Source organism: Garra rufa, chromosome 25 (genome assembly GCF_049309525.1).
Source record: "Garra rufa chromosome 25, GarRuf1.0, whole genome shotgun sequence".
Taxonomy (NCBI): Eukaryota; Metazoa; Chordata; class Actinopteri; order Cypriniformes; family Cyprinidae; genus Garra; species Garra rufa.
In genome coordinates, this window is record NC_133385.1 from 20,138,132 (window position 1) to 20,156,408 (window position 18,277).

At 36.2% G+C, this 18,277-nt stretch overlaps 1 protein-coding gene across 1 annotated transcript in view; it reads right to left on the bottom strand.

The window, feature by feature from the left end:
* Window positions 1–15,239, bottom strand: part of LOC141301386 (solute carrier family 23 member 2) — a 321,093-nt gene extending 305,854 nt beyond the window's left edge. Inside the window, exons 1-5 of the mRNA XM_073831625.1 lie at window positions 15,159–15,239; window positions 14,616–14,771; window positions 6,181–6,338; window positions 4,257–4,428; window positions 1,178–1,359 (exon numbers count right to left, since the gene is read on the bottom strand). Of these exons, the coding sequence (XP_073687726.1) occupies window positions 1,178–1,359; window positions 4,257–4,428; window positions 6,181–6,338; window positions 14,616–14,771; window positions 15,159–15,239 (749 nt within the window). The remainder of the gene's footprint in view (window positions 1–1,177; window positions 1,360–4,256; window positions 4,429–6,180; window positions 6,339–14,615; window positions 14,772–15,158) is intronic.
* Window positions 15,240–18,277: the final 3,038 nt, after the last annotated feature.

An 18,277-nucleotide genomic window follows, 5' to 3' on the forward strand; every position in this document is an offset into this window, starting at 1 on the left:
ATTTCTAAAGGTTTATGTGACATTAAATACTGGAAAAATTATGCTAAAAAATTCAGCTTTGAAATCAAAGGAATAAATTACATTTTAAAATATATTCAAATAGAAAAGAGTTATTTTGAATAGTAAAAATATTTCAAAATTTTACTGTTTCCGCTGTACTTTGGATCAAATAAATGCAGGCTTGGTGAGCAAAAGAGACTTCTTTAAAAAATTTAAACATCTTACTGTTCAAAAACTTTTGACTTTTGGAAATTTAAATTCATAATTCTGATTATAGTTGTTTTAAAATATATTACTTTATCTGTTTTGTAGATTTGGCAAAGAAAAAAATCTAATTCTTTCCAAGTATCTGCCACCTTGGTTAGATGTCTTAAATCTAATCTTACTTAAATAAGAAAGTGCAAATAACCTACAAACTGTTTGTAACCAAGGCATATTTTAAAATGGCATATAATTCTGATTGAATTTTTCAAATTCATTTCAGCAACAAAGGGTTCTACACTGTATTTGTAGTAGTAGAGGTTTAAGATTAGTGAGGATCAGATTAAGGACTGGATTAGCATGAGGAATAGGATTATGATTAGGGACTGGTTTTAATATGATATTTTATTTAAAATCCTCATAAATACCATCTGCTTTAATAATTAAATAACAGTAACTTCAAAAAAAAAAAAAAACACTTTTCCTTTTTTTTCTTTTTCTTCTTTTTTTAAAAATATAATCTATTTCTAGTACACATACTAATGCTTCTAGTAGCCACAACTTGAATCTAATTTACAGGGTTTTTAATAAGAAGTTTACTATGTGTCTTAATTGGTCTCTGACACACACACACACACACACACACACACACACACACACACACACACACACACACACACACGCGTCTTTAACCTTTTTTTCTCTCAGAGGCACCTGGACAGGGAGGGTCTGAGGGGCAAGACGCTCAAACCCTACCAACATCAATGTATTCTCATAGGAATGCTTGTAACATTTTTCAGCAAAGGATCTGAGCGATGCATTATCATGTAAATGAAAACAGTAAAGAGGGTTGATCTCAACAGATAAACACTGAACCCTGAGGGGTGTTTTGTTTTTAAAGGGGCCATAGTCTGCAGAAACTCTATACCAGATTGACTCAGCTCTCAAAGTTACCCAGAACTCCACAGTAACTCACAAAGCAGCAATTCCCCAGTGGGCTCCTGACTTCTGCCCCGCCTGGATAAAGAGAGACAGTCCAATGAGGTTGATGGTGGGAGCAATGGCCAGCGGCCCGATGAACCTCAGCACTAGGCCTACAAGACCCGACAGGCCCAGAAGAAGCTGAAGCATTGAGGCCACTAGAATGGCCCCCTGGATCTACGAAAAGAGAAGAAGAGGTCAGAATGTTCTGAGGAAATGTACCAAATACCTTGCAGAATTAGCAAAATGTTAATTATTTTACATGTATGTTATTTTTTATTTACTACTGATCTGAATAAGATATTTCACATAAAAGACATTTATAGTCCACAATAGTTAAAGAAAATAACAGTTGAATTTATAGAAATGACCCCGTTCAAAAGTTTACATACACTTAATTCTTAATACTGTGTTGGTAACTGAATGATCCACAGCTGTGTTTTTTATTTTCTTTAGTGATAGTTGTTCATGAGTTCGTTGTTTGTCCTGAACAGTTAAACCGCCCGCTGTTTCAGAAAAGTCCTTCAGGTTCCACAGATTCTTTGTTTTTGTTTTTTTAGCATTTTTGTGTATTTGAACCCTTTTCAACAATGACTGTATAATTTCGAGATCTTTTCACACTGAGGACAACTGAAGGACTCATACACAACTATTACAGAAGGTTCAAATGCTCACTGATGCTCCAGAAGGAAACACAATGCATTAAGAGTCGGGGGTGAAAACTTTTGAACAGATTTGTACATTTTTCTTATTTTGCCTGAATATCATATTTTTTCATTTAGTACTGCCCTTCAGACACTACAGAAAGTAATTACATGTTTAACAGAACAGAATAAGTTAAATTTACCCTGATCTTCAAATCTTCAAAAGTTCTGAAGCATCAGTGAGTGTTTGAACATTCTGTAATAGTTGCATACGAGTCCCTCAGTTGTCCTCAGTGTGAAAAGATTGATCTCAAAATCATACAGTCATTGTTGGAAAGGTTGGAAAGAATTTGTGGGACCTGAAAGATTTTTCTGAAGAACACCAGGCAGTTTAACTGTTTAGGACAAACAAGGGACTCATGAACAACTATCACTGAGAGAGAAAAAAAAAAAAAACGCTGCAGATCATTCAGGTAAAAACACAATATTAAGAATCAAGTATATGTAAACTTTTGAACAGGGTCACTTTTAAAAATTCAACAATTTTTCTCTTGTGGACTATATGTAAAGGTCTTTTATGTGAAATATCTTATTACTAAATATCTTACTAATAATTGATATTGAAACGAATGTAATCTTGTAAATCAATATCGAAAACATTTTGCATTTAAAATTCTGCAAGGTGTATGCAAACTTTTATTGTATTGGTATTTTCTGTTCTGAAAGGTCAGGTTTTACAGTTTTATTTGGAAAGGGAGAAGGCTTAAATTGTGCAGCCTGATGCTATTAAACTTTTTTTTAATCATAAAAAATAATTTGTTTTTGCCATGCAAATCTATGAACGCTCATTATATTTGAATTACTCGATAAAACATAACAACTTTAGTTCAAATACAGCAGAAAGGTCTTTCGATATATTTTCTTATCTAGCGTCTAAACTCTGGAACAATCTACCTAACACTGTTCGGGAGGCAGACACACTTTGTCAGTTTAAATCTAGATTAAAGACACATCTCTTTAACCTGGCTTACACATAAAAACATTAACGCATTCCTATAATTCAAATCCGTTAAAGGATTGTTAGGCTGCATTAATTATGTCAACTGGAACCGAAAACACCTCCCATAACATCTGATGCACTCGTTGCATCGTAAAAAGAATGGCATCTATGCTAATATTAGTCTGTTTCATTCTTATTCCGAGGTCACCGTAGCCACCAGATCCAGCCTGTATCCGGATCAGATGGTCACTGCAGTCCCCCGGATCCAGTCTGCACCAGCTTAGATCATGGATCACCACCTGGAGATGACTTCAATAGCCGTGGATGTCAACCAGATGAGCTCCAGAGACGGATCATCACTAAAGACCTTGCCAACCTAGGCGGCCATCGGTGCTACACCACAGGAACCTGATGAGTTCTCTACAATCGGACATTGGTACAAACTGCTGGTTTCTTCTGGCCAGAAGAGAACTGGTCCCCCGACTGAGCCTGGTTTCCCCAATTTTTTTTTTCTCCATTTCTGTCACCTGTGGAGTTTTGGTTCCTTGCCGCTGTCGCCTCTGGCTTGCTTAGTTGGGGACACTTTCCAGCGATATCCTATACTATTTGAACTGAACTGACGATGATATCACTGAATTCATTGATGAACTGCCTTTAACTGAAAATTGATTGTTTACAATAATGCGTTACTTACACACTATTGTTCTGTTTAAATACTGTGCAGTTGCTTTGACACAATCTGCATTGTTGAAAGCGCTATATAAATAAAGGTGACTTATGACTCAAAATTAACCTTACAGCTCAAATTCTCTCAAATGCAAATTATTATTTAGATATAAGTTGCTCTCTAAACCAAAGCCATAAAAGGTAAAATTATTACAGTAATAAAAAAATATCTTATCTTACATGGAACACTCATTATTTTAAATGAGCAGACAACTCCTTGTTCACTGCATTCTTAAATGTTTTGTACAATACTAAAATGTATAATTTCATTGTTTTGGCAGCTTCCAAAACCAACCTTTCAATATGTTTAAAGATACCACAATTTCACACAAATACACAATGCATAAATTAACGAAATTCATATACTGATTTGTATAAAAGCGTTGGATAAAAGCATCTGCCAAAAACGTTCAATGAGAGTATCGCTAAAGATTGAACTTGCTCATTTCTGGCTTTGTATAGATATGCAAGCCTCTAAAACTCACAAAAATGTACATTTGCACTTTCCATATGAATACAAATGAGATCACCACATATAATTTGAGCACAAAGTGGATCATTATCATCCGTCGGCCGCTTGTGACTCACATTTCCTTCTGACACATGACTCACAGCTCAGAACAGCCACACTTGTTTCAAACTCCAGCACGTAGCGAACACTGCAATTATTTTAATCGGCTTTGAAATGACATTTCCTACTGTACCTCACGGATGCGGACTTTCCACACCTCATCGTCATCTACAAGGAGTGCTGCAGAATCCGTGGTGTTGAGGTGAGAGGTGGCACTTGTGTCTGGGCATCTCCACTTGGGAAGAGCGAGAATAGCTAAGGTTGGGGTGATGAAGGTGAACGTCCCCCCTTGGAGGATTGGCAACCTGAGAAGGCGTAAAGGATGTTTATTTTACGTCAAGAGCCTGTTTTATGTATTATCATAAAAGCATTGGCAGAAGTCATAGAATGCAATGCAATATTCTTTTTTATTGAATTATAGAGCTCATAAAAATCATTAAAAGCAAATGTTCTGGCTCAAAACAACCAAGGTTAGAATGATTTTAAGGTACTTATATTAATATTCTGCCATTATTTACTCACTCATGTCATTTTAAACCTGTATGACCTGATTTTTTTTTGACCAATTTTTTTTTCGTAACATTGACACTGCAACTCAACTGACTTGACCTGAATAATGACAAATGTTCTGTGTAGAGCTAAAAATTTTACATTTATGCTTTTGGCAATCTATAGCAACTTACATCGTATTAACATATTTTTTTACACAGTACTTTTTCTGGGAAGCGAACCCATGACCTTGGCATGCTCGCGCCACGCTCGACTATTTGAATTACAGGAAAGACGTACTAAAATTAAAGTTGAAATGTTACACCACTGTGGTTTTCCTGTTTATTTCTGTGGAACTGGTATGAAACAATCTGCATTGTATAAAGTGCTGTATATGTAAAATAAATTTGACTTGATATGACTAAAGCAATTTTGTGTGGTTCAGTGTTTAAAAAGGCTGGGTTTTGACAAAAATTTCATGATTCGATTCGATATTGATTTACAAGCTTACATTAGTTTCAATATCAATTATTTTTGATATATCAGGTACAGTACATAGCAAATTTTCTAATGCTGTAAAACATACATGAGAGTCAGTTGGTACTACATTACAATATTAAAGGTTAAAATGAACTGATTTGTATGCAAACATTTGAATTACACTCAATGTAGTTCTTTACAAATACATAATTATGTTTCTACTCCAATTTATTATTTTTTTAAATATAAATATTTAAGATTGTGGCTGTCATAAAAACTTGATGGATTTATCCAAACAAACTAAATAACACAAATTTGAATGAATATGTTATATGGTGCATATATTTAGCAAAATGCTAATATTTAGAGTTCATTTTTTTAGATAATTAATGCTTTTATGGTCACCGAATATGTTTTTTCTGAGGTAAATGTGACATCAAGTGACACATTGTTTACAAGATGTTTTATTGACATCTTTTTGCCGGTTGAAACACTGATTGAGTGACATAAGATAGGATACGGATTTCGATTAAACATAGCTTTGGTTGTTTATTCGTGTTTATTTTCTGCTGAAACTGGTTAAAGAGAAGGAGATGATTGGTTTACGTTCGCTACAGCGATCTGTCATTAAACAGCGCCAAAACAGTATTTATTATTTGAATATTGTAATAAAATCGTTAGAATTTTAAATCTGAGACTGTTTTATATCAAAAGTAACAAAGCTTATTGTGATATATTGGATGGAAAGCGAGCTACAATGTTCTGTTCATAAATGAACACTGGCTAGACTAATCAATTCTTGGGATTTAAGAATCAATATTGTTTTGTAAAAACAAGATTCGATTAAAATCAATAAATTTATATTTTTGACCCAGCATGGACAAAACCAGTTGAAACTGTCTTTTTTCAGTTGTGTACTCATCAAATCAACTCAAGCCATATTTATTTCTATAGCACTTTCTACAATATATATTGTGTCACAGCAGCTTCATAAAAAAAAACAGGAAAACAGCTAAACCAATTATGAACTAATATGAACTAAAGATAAATGTTTGCACTTTATTTTTCTGGTAGTGTATATACAATACCTGGTCCCGAGCGTGGTCTGAAGCAAAGTGCACATGCCCGAGACGAAGAAGATGGTGGAGATGAGCTGACTTTTGGCAGCGTTGTTCTCTTTGATACACAACGGCTCAGCTAGGATAAGAGGAATTGCCAGGATGCCACCGAATGCCAGTATGTAATGCTGTGTGATGCAAGAAACAGGAATTAGTACCATCAAATCGATTAATCGCGATTAATCACATTTAAAATAAAAGTTTGTGTTTATATAATATATAAATGGTTGTGTACTGTTTATATTTATACGGATATATAAATACACACAAATGCACGTTTATATTTAAGAAATATATGTAATGTACACACATTTTATTTTGGATGCGATTAATCACGATTAATCACATTAAAAATAAAAGTTTGTGTTTACATAATGTGTGTACTGTTTATATATATATATATATATATATATATATACACAGTCAAAGCTGAAATGATTCATATCCCCTGGCAAATTCTGACTTAAAGTTACTTTTATTCAACCAGAAAAAATTTTTTGGATTAGAAATGACACAGACGTCTCCCATAAGATAAGACGATGTACCAGAGACATCATTATGGAAAAAATTATTACTCATCTTTTATTTACATTTGAACAAAAAGTGGAATGTCCAAAATTATTTATACCCTTCTCAATAATCAATAGAAAAGCCTTTATTGGCTTTTACAGCAATCAAACAATTCCTATAATTGCTAACCAGCTTTTTGCATGTCTCCATTGGTATTTTTGCCCATTCTTTAGCAATGAGCTCCAACTCTTTCAGGTTGGAGGGTCTCCTTGCCATCACCCCGACCTTGGTTTCTTTTTTCCTCCTGGCCAGCACAGGTGTCACTTTTGGCTTCCGACCACGTCCTCTGAGATTTTTCACAGTGTGGAACGTCTTGTGCTTTTTAAAAATACTTTGCACTTTAGCCACTGGAACTTCAAACACTAAGATATAGTCTTATAGCCCTTTCCTGACTTGTGAGCAGCCACAATGCACAGCCGCAGGTCCTCAGTGAGCTCCTTTGTCTTAGCCATGACTGTCCACAAACCAACAGCAGAGAGCTTCTGTTTTTCACCTGTTGAGTTGATTAAAACAGCTATTCCTAATGAATCAGGGTAATTAGGATGCTTTAGAACAGCTTGGACTATTTGGAATGGTATAGAACTTTCGATTTTCCCATAGACTGACAGTTTGCAAAGGGTATGAATAATTTTGGACATGCCACTTTTTGTTCAAATGTAAATAAAAGCTGAGAAATATTTTTTTTTCCACAATGATGCCCCTTGTACATCATCTTATTATCTTTTGGAAGAAGCCTTTGTCATTTGATTTTCTTTGCAATCATTTCATCTTGATTAATCACATCCAAAAAAACGTTTTTGTTTACATAATATATGTTTGTATACTGTTTATATAAATATACACACATATTTATTTAAGATATGTATGTAATGTACACAAACTTTTATTTTGGATGCGATTAGTCGCAATTGATCGTTTGACAGCACTAACAGGAATTATTAGCTAATGAGATGACACCGGGCTTAGGTTCATCGCACACAATCCGTTAAGAGGGGAGAGACACTAGGGAAGACAGATGATCACAAAAAATGTTGCAAATCTTAAATGTGGCCTGATTGAACCAGAGAGACGTGCAAAAAATGGAAGACAGATGTTGGCCTATCTGTTGTGAATTGATAGCCCCTTTTTACTCTCAGCAGTAAGCTTCATAAATTTGTCGGGCTCAGAAAAAGTAAAACTTGGCTGTATGCTCAGCATCTTTGACGGAAATTACGGTGTGGATATGGAGACTAGGCACAGGAGAGAATTTACACAGCAAGAGAAACAGGGAAATAAATTAGTTTGTCCTCACTCACATTCTGTTGTTTTATTGTTCTGGGTTATGCCTTCACAGCTGCGTTTCCCCAGAAGTCAAGTAGAGCGAGCAAAACTGATTTGAGTTTAACTTCATTTCATAAACCTAGAGGGATTGTATTAGTGTAAAAATGGCCGTAATAAAAACAGAAACGAGGCAGGGGCTCTAAGGGAGTCTGCACTGACATGAAATACCAGATCTCTCCCTGCTTTTTCCTCCCCTCCATGACGCCGGAGAGATGAAAGCGAGCGTGCTAGAGGAGTAAGGCTTCTTCTTTGTACTCCTCTTTGCGCTCGGCACATCATCTTACCTCACATGTCGATGTGAGTCCCTTGTGTACCTTTCTGCCCTTTCTCTTCCCCCACCCAGTTGTCTTTGATCTCCATGTGTCATCCGGACAAATAAGTGACAGCAAAGCCTTAAGGCACTCACACTGCTCATGATGATTTCATGAAGTGTCAAAGCAACCAGAAGTCATTCGTTTTAATGGGAACTGGAGTAAAAGAGACCAGTGGTGACGCAACAAATTTGTTAAATGGAAACTGTGAAGGCCAAAAACTATTATTATAACTAAAACGTTTTCAAAATAGCTCCAGCTCTAAAGGTAAGGTCACATTTGCTGTTGTTCGGCAAAATTTTCTTGGTGAAATCCAGTCATTTCAATAAGAATCTGAAAAAAAATCCCTTTGGCGGCAAAATTTCACAGATATTTTACCAATGTGACTGCTAACTAACTTGAAAATGATGAATGAAAATTCTGTTATTAATTTCTTACCTTCATGTCGTTCCAAACGCATAAGATCTTTGTTCATCTTCGCAACACTAATTAAGATATTTTTGATAAAATCCTAGAGCTTTCTGACCCTGAATAGACAGCAACGGTACTACCACGTTCAAGGCCCAGAAAGGTAGTAAGGACATTGTTAAAATAGTCCATGTGACATCTTCAGTGGTTCAACCCTAATGTTATGAAGCTATGAGAATACGAGAACCAATACTCCCATTTTTAAGCATCTAAGCACTTTAAGCAAATTAGGCGACTTGCGGACTTACAATGTAAATATGACTAATGTTCGTATTTAATTTTACATCTAAATGAGGACAAAAAAGCACCTGAAGTCAGGTCTTCTGGGCAAAAAGTGTAGTTTTTAAAATATATTTTAACCTCTTATTCTAACATAAAAGGTCTTTAAAGTTGTGTTTTGGGCCATTATGCTTTGGCACAATTAGGGATGTTAACCGATGACCGTTTGACCGGTGGTTGACCGTATCAACGTTAACCGGTCAAAGTTGTCGGTAGTCGGTTAAAAAAAAAAAAGTGCCGGTGCGTCTTTTACGCATTCTGAAGGTGCCTGTTTTATCCATAGGTTTTATCATGTTGCAGTCTATTAGGCCAGGGATTCCCAAACTTTTCAGCTCACGACCCCCAAAATAACCGTGCCAGTGACTCGTGACCCCCACTATCCTCGGAAGTGTTTAAAATATACAAACTTTGCGCGCAACGGCGCACATGGGCCAATAGTCCTATCCAAACATCTGCATGTCAACACAAAAGAACACAGCGGTCTAACAACTAGGGCTGGTCCGAATACCATTTTTTGAGCTTCGAAGCTTCGGTGGGAGGGGCTGAACATATTCTTCTCTCTAATAAAGGCAGGAATCTCTGTATGTCTTTCTGTTTGCATTTTTATTATGTCGAGAACAGTTCATCCAAACGATTTTTGCTGTGGACCCGAGGGAGTGCAGTGTTGCATTTTGGTGCAATATGGACACACCACACGTTCAGAATTAATAAATTGTAATAGAACATTGCTGGATGCGACGCGCCTCACGCAGGCAGAGCTTATCCGCTTCATGAACGGACACCGCGCTAGTGATACAAAACACACAGGTCTGTTAAGTGCAATACTTTTAATAAGGTAGCCTAAAAAATTTTAACAAACAAATCACTCCCAAATCAGAAATTAGCACAGTAATTACTGGCACCGTGAAGGGTAGGCTATTTAAATAAAAGTAGAACGAAAAAAATGGCGCGGTGTTTATATATAAATAAATTATTCATATCTAAATTATTTATAAATAAATAAATATATACATTATATATAACGTTTGTGTATATAAGCCTATATAAAATACACAGCCTATGTATATTATGTTGAAACCCAAAATAAATGAGGCCCAAACATTATTAACAAACGTGCATGTTTATTTGAGCACTTCAGTCAGTGAACAATCAGCCTACAAAACGCTAAAATAAATCAAATAAATAATACATTTAAATATGAATCTAGCCTAAATAAGAATGTTAAATCGGCTATTTAAGAAACATTCGTTGCAAACATTACTAAAACCTCGCCCGGACCTTCTCCGACAGCTCATCAGATTTACTGTCTCGAGTCCGACTGGAACCGGTCTGTTTCTCTTTCTCTTCCCCACTGCACAGCTGCTGTTTTTAATAGCAAAGTGATTACATTTATTTTCGTTTATTTAGGTTATAAAGTTAATTTAGACATATATTTGGAACACTTTTTATTTGTTAAATTTAAGTTTTTGTTTTTTAAAGTAACGACCAAGTCATCACGATTTCAATTAAAACCCATAGATATAAGCACGCTTTGCAGAACATGGAAGCGCCAGCCAGCGCTATGTGAAACTTCATTTTTGCTCATAAAGGTAAGACTAATATATCATCCGAAACTGTAAAAAAATAATTTAAATAATTCAAATCGAAAACAAAACTCTTCCAATAGCTATAGGCCTAATGCATATGCATTTAGGTATTAAAGCCGCGTCAATGAGCAAATGGCATCAGGATCGTCAACTTCATCTTTGTGTCAAATACTAGTTTTTTAATAAATAATTCAAATATCTCCCTACTTTTTCCCCGACACATTCATGGTAATTATTTTTGCTGGGGCTTTGCGGTCAGCTTTAGCCATGCGTGCATTTAAAGCAGAGGCGCAGTTGTCATTACAACAGTCACAGCCCTAGTTTTGCTTAAAATTTAAATGCTCCAGCGATTTCATTCCGTCAACCCCTTAGAACACACCAAGAGCTAAATTCAGGTGTTTGCGAGTAGTTTCATTTAAAACGGAGAGGGCTGCCTTCAGCCAGTGTTTTCTGTTGTACTGACATGAGAGTCAAGGCTCCGAGCTCTCGGTCTGCGAACTACATCACTGAGCCTCTTTTAAAAGCATTTAAATAAAAACACTCCAGCGACTGTATGCAATGTAAACATAATATCATTTTAAAGAGCTATATTAAGCGCATATGAGCTGCTTTTATATGGTTTACGGATGAGCTTCAGGGCTGGCGTTTCTTCGTCCGTGTTCACAAAACTACATATTTTAAAGGCATTTAAAAAATAAAAACACTCCAGCGATTGAACAGTAATAGTAGATTAGTGTATTGAAAACGTTAAAATGCTTGCTTATTTGTGCTGCATTTTTGTGGAAACGAATTAGCTAGTAAAGACTGTTTCATGAATATGGTCTCATCGTTTGAGCCACATAGTTCAACAAAGCACGGCCGTTTTTAATGACCAACTAATAACTTCTGCTGTTTAACTGATTAGAGTTCTCAAAAAATGCAACTGTATTGAACATAGCACCCAATCACTCGTTTAATATTTTTTGTTCCCTGTCATTTCGCTGTATTTTATGTTTGATTTAGCACAGGTGCCCTCTTACGTCATACTCCGAAAGTCCCCTTAGGCATTTGTGCGCATGCGCACTACTCATAAATGGTGCTTTATAGAGGACGCACAAAAATACAGATTAAAATAATTTATATTTAGGTTAAATGGAAGATATAGCTTGTGCTGCATGTTAGCTTGCAAATTATGCCCAAGAACATAATTTATTAAGCCATATGTCTTACTAACAAGAAACAATGCCTCTAACCACAGGTCACGTACGAAAAATAATGCCCCGTTTAAGCCATTCTGAAGGGGTGGAGCGGAAAATGAAAATAAATACGGCCTTTTAAACCATTTAAGTGGGCCCGACTGTACTTTATAGTGTCTCTCAAATATTACTAAATTTCTCTCTCTCTCTTTTTTTTTGTTTGTTGCTGTTTCTGTGTTAGTGGCGCAGCAGTCTGATCTTCTTCATTCATATTTAAGCGCAAATGAGAACCGTTTTGCGGGGGATGCAAGGTGTATGGGAAAAAAAAACGAATATTGAATCTCATTTTAAAATCGAATGCCAACCCACCGAACGAATATTAGTCCTACTACTAACAACCAATTTTTTTTAAATAGTAATTTACTCGTTTGTTTAATTTCAACAAAAATAATATCCTAGGGGATTTTTAAAAAGTGATGTGAGTGGCAGTGTGTGTGTGTGTGTGTGTGTGTGTGTGTGTGTGTGTGTGTGTGTGTGTGTGTGTGTGTGTGTGTGTGTGTGTGTGTGTGTGTGTGTGTGTGTGCGGGAGGCAGAGCGGCAGAGAGATGCGACAGAGTTGCGAAATTGCAGGCGCGGCTCGAAATGGCTGTTATTTCAAATAGCGTACCATATTTTAAACTAATCGGTTAACCGGTTTCAACCGGCTAATGAGGCTCGGTGGTCGGTCAAGAAATTTTTTAGTTTTCGCCATCCCTAGGCACAATATCTGTCGAACAAACTAAGGGTGTGTTCACATTTGTAGTTCAGTTCATTTGGTTCATTCATTACTGAACCCAAAGGCATAGCGATATGTTCACAATCCGATTGGTCAGTTGAATGACGTATATTTCGTGACGGAACTCACTGAACACTCCAAACAAAAGGAAAATGTGCCTATTCACTGATTGGTCTGCTCAACGCTGCTAAGTAAATTTTATTTTCACCACCTGCAAATTCACAAAGAGCTCATAAAAAGCACTCTACCTCCTAGTTGCTCTATGTTTGCCCTCTGCTCATTTTGTTTTAGATACACCGCTTGTTTCATTCATGAAATCATGTTGCATAGCGTCTCATCTTGTCATTACTTCCTGTTTTTGGTTAGTTTAGAACTATCTGGTCCGTGTTGCATTTCATTTAAACTGCACCAGAGTTTGTTTGGAAGCGGACCGAGACCCATCTTTTTATTACTCTCGGGGTGCTTGTTTGGTGTGCACCAGAGTTCAGATGGCAGCGTTCACACTTACTCAAATGAACCACACTAACAGGGCAATCGCACCAGAGTTTGTTTTAATCGAACCAAACATGACAAGTGTGAACACATCCTTAAACCGAAAGCACAATATGGCTTAATCCTTTCATCAAGTGTTTTCGCTGTGCGTTTCAAAGCGAAGCGCGCACTTCATTCAGACGATCCGTTCGCGATCCAGTGTTTTCTGAGCCTCAGAACGGCTCCGTTCACAGTGAAGGGTTGAGTCCCCTTTAAAGTCCATTCACCGACTATTTTCTAACTTAAGTTTTCTTAGTTAAAAACATAGATTGGAGCTCTTCATTTTGAACTCTCAAAGTGCGTTAGATAGAATAATTTATATTTAAAATGTCAATCGATGAGAAGAGGCTTGGTTGTTGCGGTCACTTGTTCTTAAAATACTCCATCATTTTTGGTCACACATTTAAGAATAACACATCTTTAGAATATGTAAAGACTCTACAGTTATCTGTGTGCACACAGAATAACAACAAAACGTTGCACTTTTGTAAAATAATTAAAGCAAACAGGATGCATTTTCTGTGACTCTGTCTTGAGTGTGAAACTTCGGAACTCTGTTTATACTTGTCTTACAGTCATGAAAATTATATATATAATTTAATCTGAGAGAGAGAGAGAGAGAGAGAGAGAGAGAGAGAGAGAGAGAGAGAGAGAGAGAGAGAGAAATGTCTACTTTTAAATGAACCAAACAAATATTCTCAGATTATGTAATCCGTATGAAACATGCACACAGGCGTACCGCTACTGTGGAGATGAGTCAGTGTCACTGACTTCATCTCTTAAATCGAAAACAAAGAAAGCACTAGTTTATAAATAAATTATTAAAATGTTAATGCAGTCTCCTCGCTGTTTTTCCCTGACATATTCATAATTATTACATCTGCCTGGTGTGCTGTGGTAAGACTTTTTGCTTATTAGGCTATGTAGGCATTTAAAGGCTCAGTATTATGATTTTTATGGTTTAATAATAAACATGCGACTAACAGTCGACTAATGGTTAAAATGAACAACTCCTAGTTGACCAAAAAAATCTTTTGTCGAGGGCAGCCCTAGTATGTATAAAATGAGTGAATCTGTCAGATATCCAATGAGACCAAGCGCCAGGGCCGCATTCCTGGGTATTAAGGGGTTAAACCTTATCTTCAGTCACCCTGATCATGCCCTTCAAGGCAACTCTCACACCCAGATGATTACCCACCCACTTTTTTCTTGGCATGCACTAAAAAGAACTCTAGCCTTAAGCTGTCAGTTTAACCCTGAAAGGCCATTTAAGGTCCCCTGTGTCAGTAGTTCAAATCAGGAGAGACCTGTCCGCTTAGGAGATGTGTGCTGTAAGACGCTTCACGTGCGGCAAGAGGTTAAGCCGCATTTGTCGCATGTCGGTGCTCACCTGGAAACCCAGAAGAATGCAGAGGTACCAGGGTGGACGATCGTTGATGGAGTAGATAAGGTTGCCTTCAGGCTTCGAGTCCAGATCCTCTTCCAGACCGTCGGCATGGGAGTCAGCAATGACGATCTTCTCTGGCTCATGGCTGCCATCTGAAATCTGAAGGGAGTGGAGATTAATCCAACATACTCAGAATTGAGGTTAATTGAGAGAGCAAAGGACAGTGACCAGTAAATCCTTCCAAGAAATGAGATACGGAGACCTGCAAAGTCTAAACTAAAGCTCTGGTACAAAACCTAGGCAGCTGCCTTCTAAGGAAACATTTTTCATATATATTAATTAAAATCAAGTCACAGTGAAGTCTCATTAAATTGAACACTTTTTACACTGGATTAAATAGCTACAATAATACAGAAAATCTTTTTCATTTTTTCTTTCATATTTTATGTTATTTCTAACTGCTGTGACAGGAATATTGCAGGCAATGTTTATTTAAGCAATTTGAGGGCTCGCTTACAATCATTTTAAAGTAATGGCAATTCAGACATGACAGTTTGGTCTGTAATTAGATCGGTCCAGTTCCAAAAGTTCGACCAATCCAGCCCGACTTGCGGTGGATGCGGACATGGTAAGTTAACTTTATCCTGATGACACTGTAATCTGCCAATAACAACAAAATGATGGCATATTTCACAAGCTTTTTTATGGTTTCCTCCTCAATGGAGGCAAAAGAGACACAACATCCCTCTGAAAAATGTATTTACTAATGCTATTTCAGGCTATTTTTTTTTTCTTTATAAAAAAATCTTATTCCAAATACTTACTTTCTTATGTGACTTATTCAAGTCAATGTGTTTCCCAATCACCCTTTTTTCTCGTGCTTCATGCTCATTGAGAAGTTCATTCAAATAAGCACTTATCAGCCAATAATGGGCCTTTTAAACAGTGTTCGGTCTATGCTTGATCTGCTGTTAAGAAAAACCAGGACAGAGCACCTCACGGGAGATATATGATACAACAAACAAGTGACTTGTTTTAATGCGATATGGTCCAGCGCATATGTAAGCATGAACAGTCCTAGGTTCAAATTCAGTACATAGCATTTCTTTGAAATGAGGGAATAAGCATTCATTCATGCGTGAACAAAAAAAGCTATTATACGGATGTGAGATTGATGATGTCTTAAAGGGATAGTTCACCAAAAGTGAAACTTCTGTCATCATTTACTCACCCTTGTGTCATTCCAAACCTGTATGACTTTACTTCTTCTGTGGAACACAAAAGATGATTTTGACAGATTGACAGTATCAATCATCATTTCTCTTGTTGAATAGAGGAAAAAAGACACAACGACGGTAAATGGTGACTGAGGCTGTTTGAATAACATCATGTTTTTATGTTTTCCACGGAAGACATATGGATTTAAAACAACATCAGTGTGAGTAAACGATGACAGATGAATTTCCAGCTTTTACAGAATTGACAGACGGACAGGCAAATAGATGGATGGATGGATCGGTGGATGGATGGATGGATAGATAGACAGAAAACTTGATACAACATATAGATTAACTGATAAATAGACAGAAACTAGACAGCTAGACAGAAAACTCGATAGCTGAACATAAATGAACTGATAGACAGAAAGATAGATAGACAGATAGATAAATAGATAGACAGATCGAAACTAGAAAGCTAGATAGATAAAAAAAATAACTGAATAGACAGACAGCTAGTTAGCTACATAGAGATGAACTGACAGACAGACAGACAGATAGACAGATAGCTGAACATAGAGATGAACTGATATATATATATATATATATATATATATATATATATATATATATATATATATAGATAGATAGATAGGTAGATACTATACAACTACATAGACAGAAAACTAGATAACTGAATAGTTCCACTATCGACAAACTCAATAGCTGAACATAGAGATGAACTGACAGATAGATAGAGAGACAGACAGACAGAAAGATAGATAGATAGATAGATAGATAGATAGATAAATAGATAGATAGATAGATAGATAGATAGATAGATAGATAGATAGATAGATAAATAGATGATAGATAGATAGATAGATAGATAGATAGATAGATAGATAGATAGATAGATAAATAGATGATAGATAGATAGATAGATAGATAGATAGATAGATAGATAGATAGATAGATAGATAGATAGATAAAAACCAGACAGCTAGACAGAAAACTCAATAGCTGAACATAGAGATGAACTGATAGATATATAGATAGATAGATACTATACAACTACATAGACAGAAAACTAGATAACTGAATAGTTCCGCTATCGACAAACTCGATAGCTGAACATAGAGATGAACTGATAAACAGACATACAGATAGAAACTAGACAGCTAGACAGAAAACTCGATAGCTACACAGAGACAGACAAATAGATAGATAGATAGATAGATAGATAGATAGATAGACAGACAGACAGACAGACAGACAGACAGACAGACAGACACACAGATAGATAGATAGATAGATAGAAAGACAGACAGACAGACATACAGATAGAAACTAGACAGCTAGACATAAAACTCGATAGCTACACAGACGAACAGATAGACAGACAGACAGACAGACAGACAGACAGACAGACAGACAGACAGACAGATAGACAGACAGATAGATAGATAGATAGATAGATAGATAGACAGACAGACAGACAGACAGACAGACAGACAGACAGACAGACAGACAGATAGAAACTAGACAGCTAGACATAAAACTCGATAGCTAAACAGAGACGAACAGATAGATAGATAGATAGATAGATAGATAGATAGATAGATAGATAGATAGATAGATAGATAGATAGATAGATAGATAGATAGATAGATAGACAGACAGACAGAGAGATAGATATAGAGATAGACTAGATAGACAGAAAACTAGATAACTGAATAGACAGACAGCCAGTTAGCTACCAACATAGATGAACTGATAGACAGACATAGAACCTAGACAGCTAGATAGATAGAAAACTCAATAGAACATAGAGAATAACTGATAGATAGAAAGATAGACAGAGAGATAAATACAGATAGATAGATAGATAGATAGATAGATAGATAGATAGATAGATAGATAGATAGATAGATAGATAGATAGACAGATAGATAGCTAGTTAGCTACCAACATAGATGAACTGATAGATGATAGATAGATAGATTAGACAGGCAGCGAGTTGAAAGCGAAACAAAAAGATCATTAAATAAACACCTCAGTTAAACAGATTTATAGATGTTTGTTATTTGATTTTTAAAGACCTAATTAATGTAATACACATATCCAAATGACTTTACAGCAATGTATCACCATGTATTTTGGCAAACATGATATGCATTTAGTCACTGCGATAACAGTTCCTGACAAGCATAAGAAAAACTTTTATATGCAAATGTATTTCCAAAGTTATAAGAATGGGAAGATGTGTGTTTTACGACCTACAAATTTATATTTAAATTACCCAGACCAAACATACCACATTCCTTCTGGTCGCGGTCCACGGATTGAATTTGGCATGAACGCTACTGAACTCATCAAATGACACCCATCATGTTTACCCGAGTTACACCGCCTCAGGCGCTCCACAGACACGCGAGGCTTTTCTAA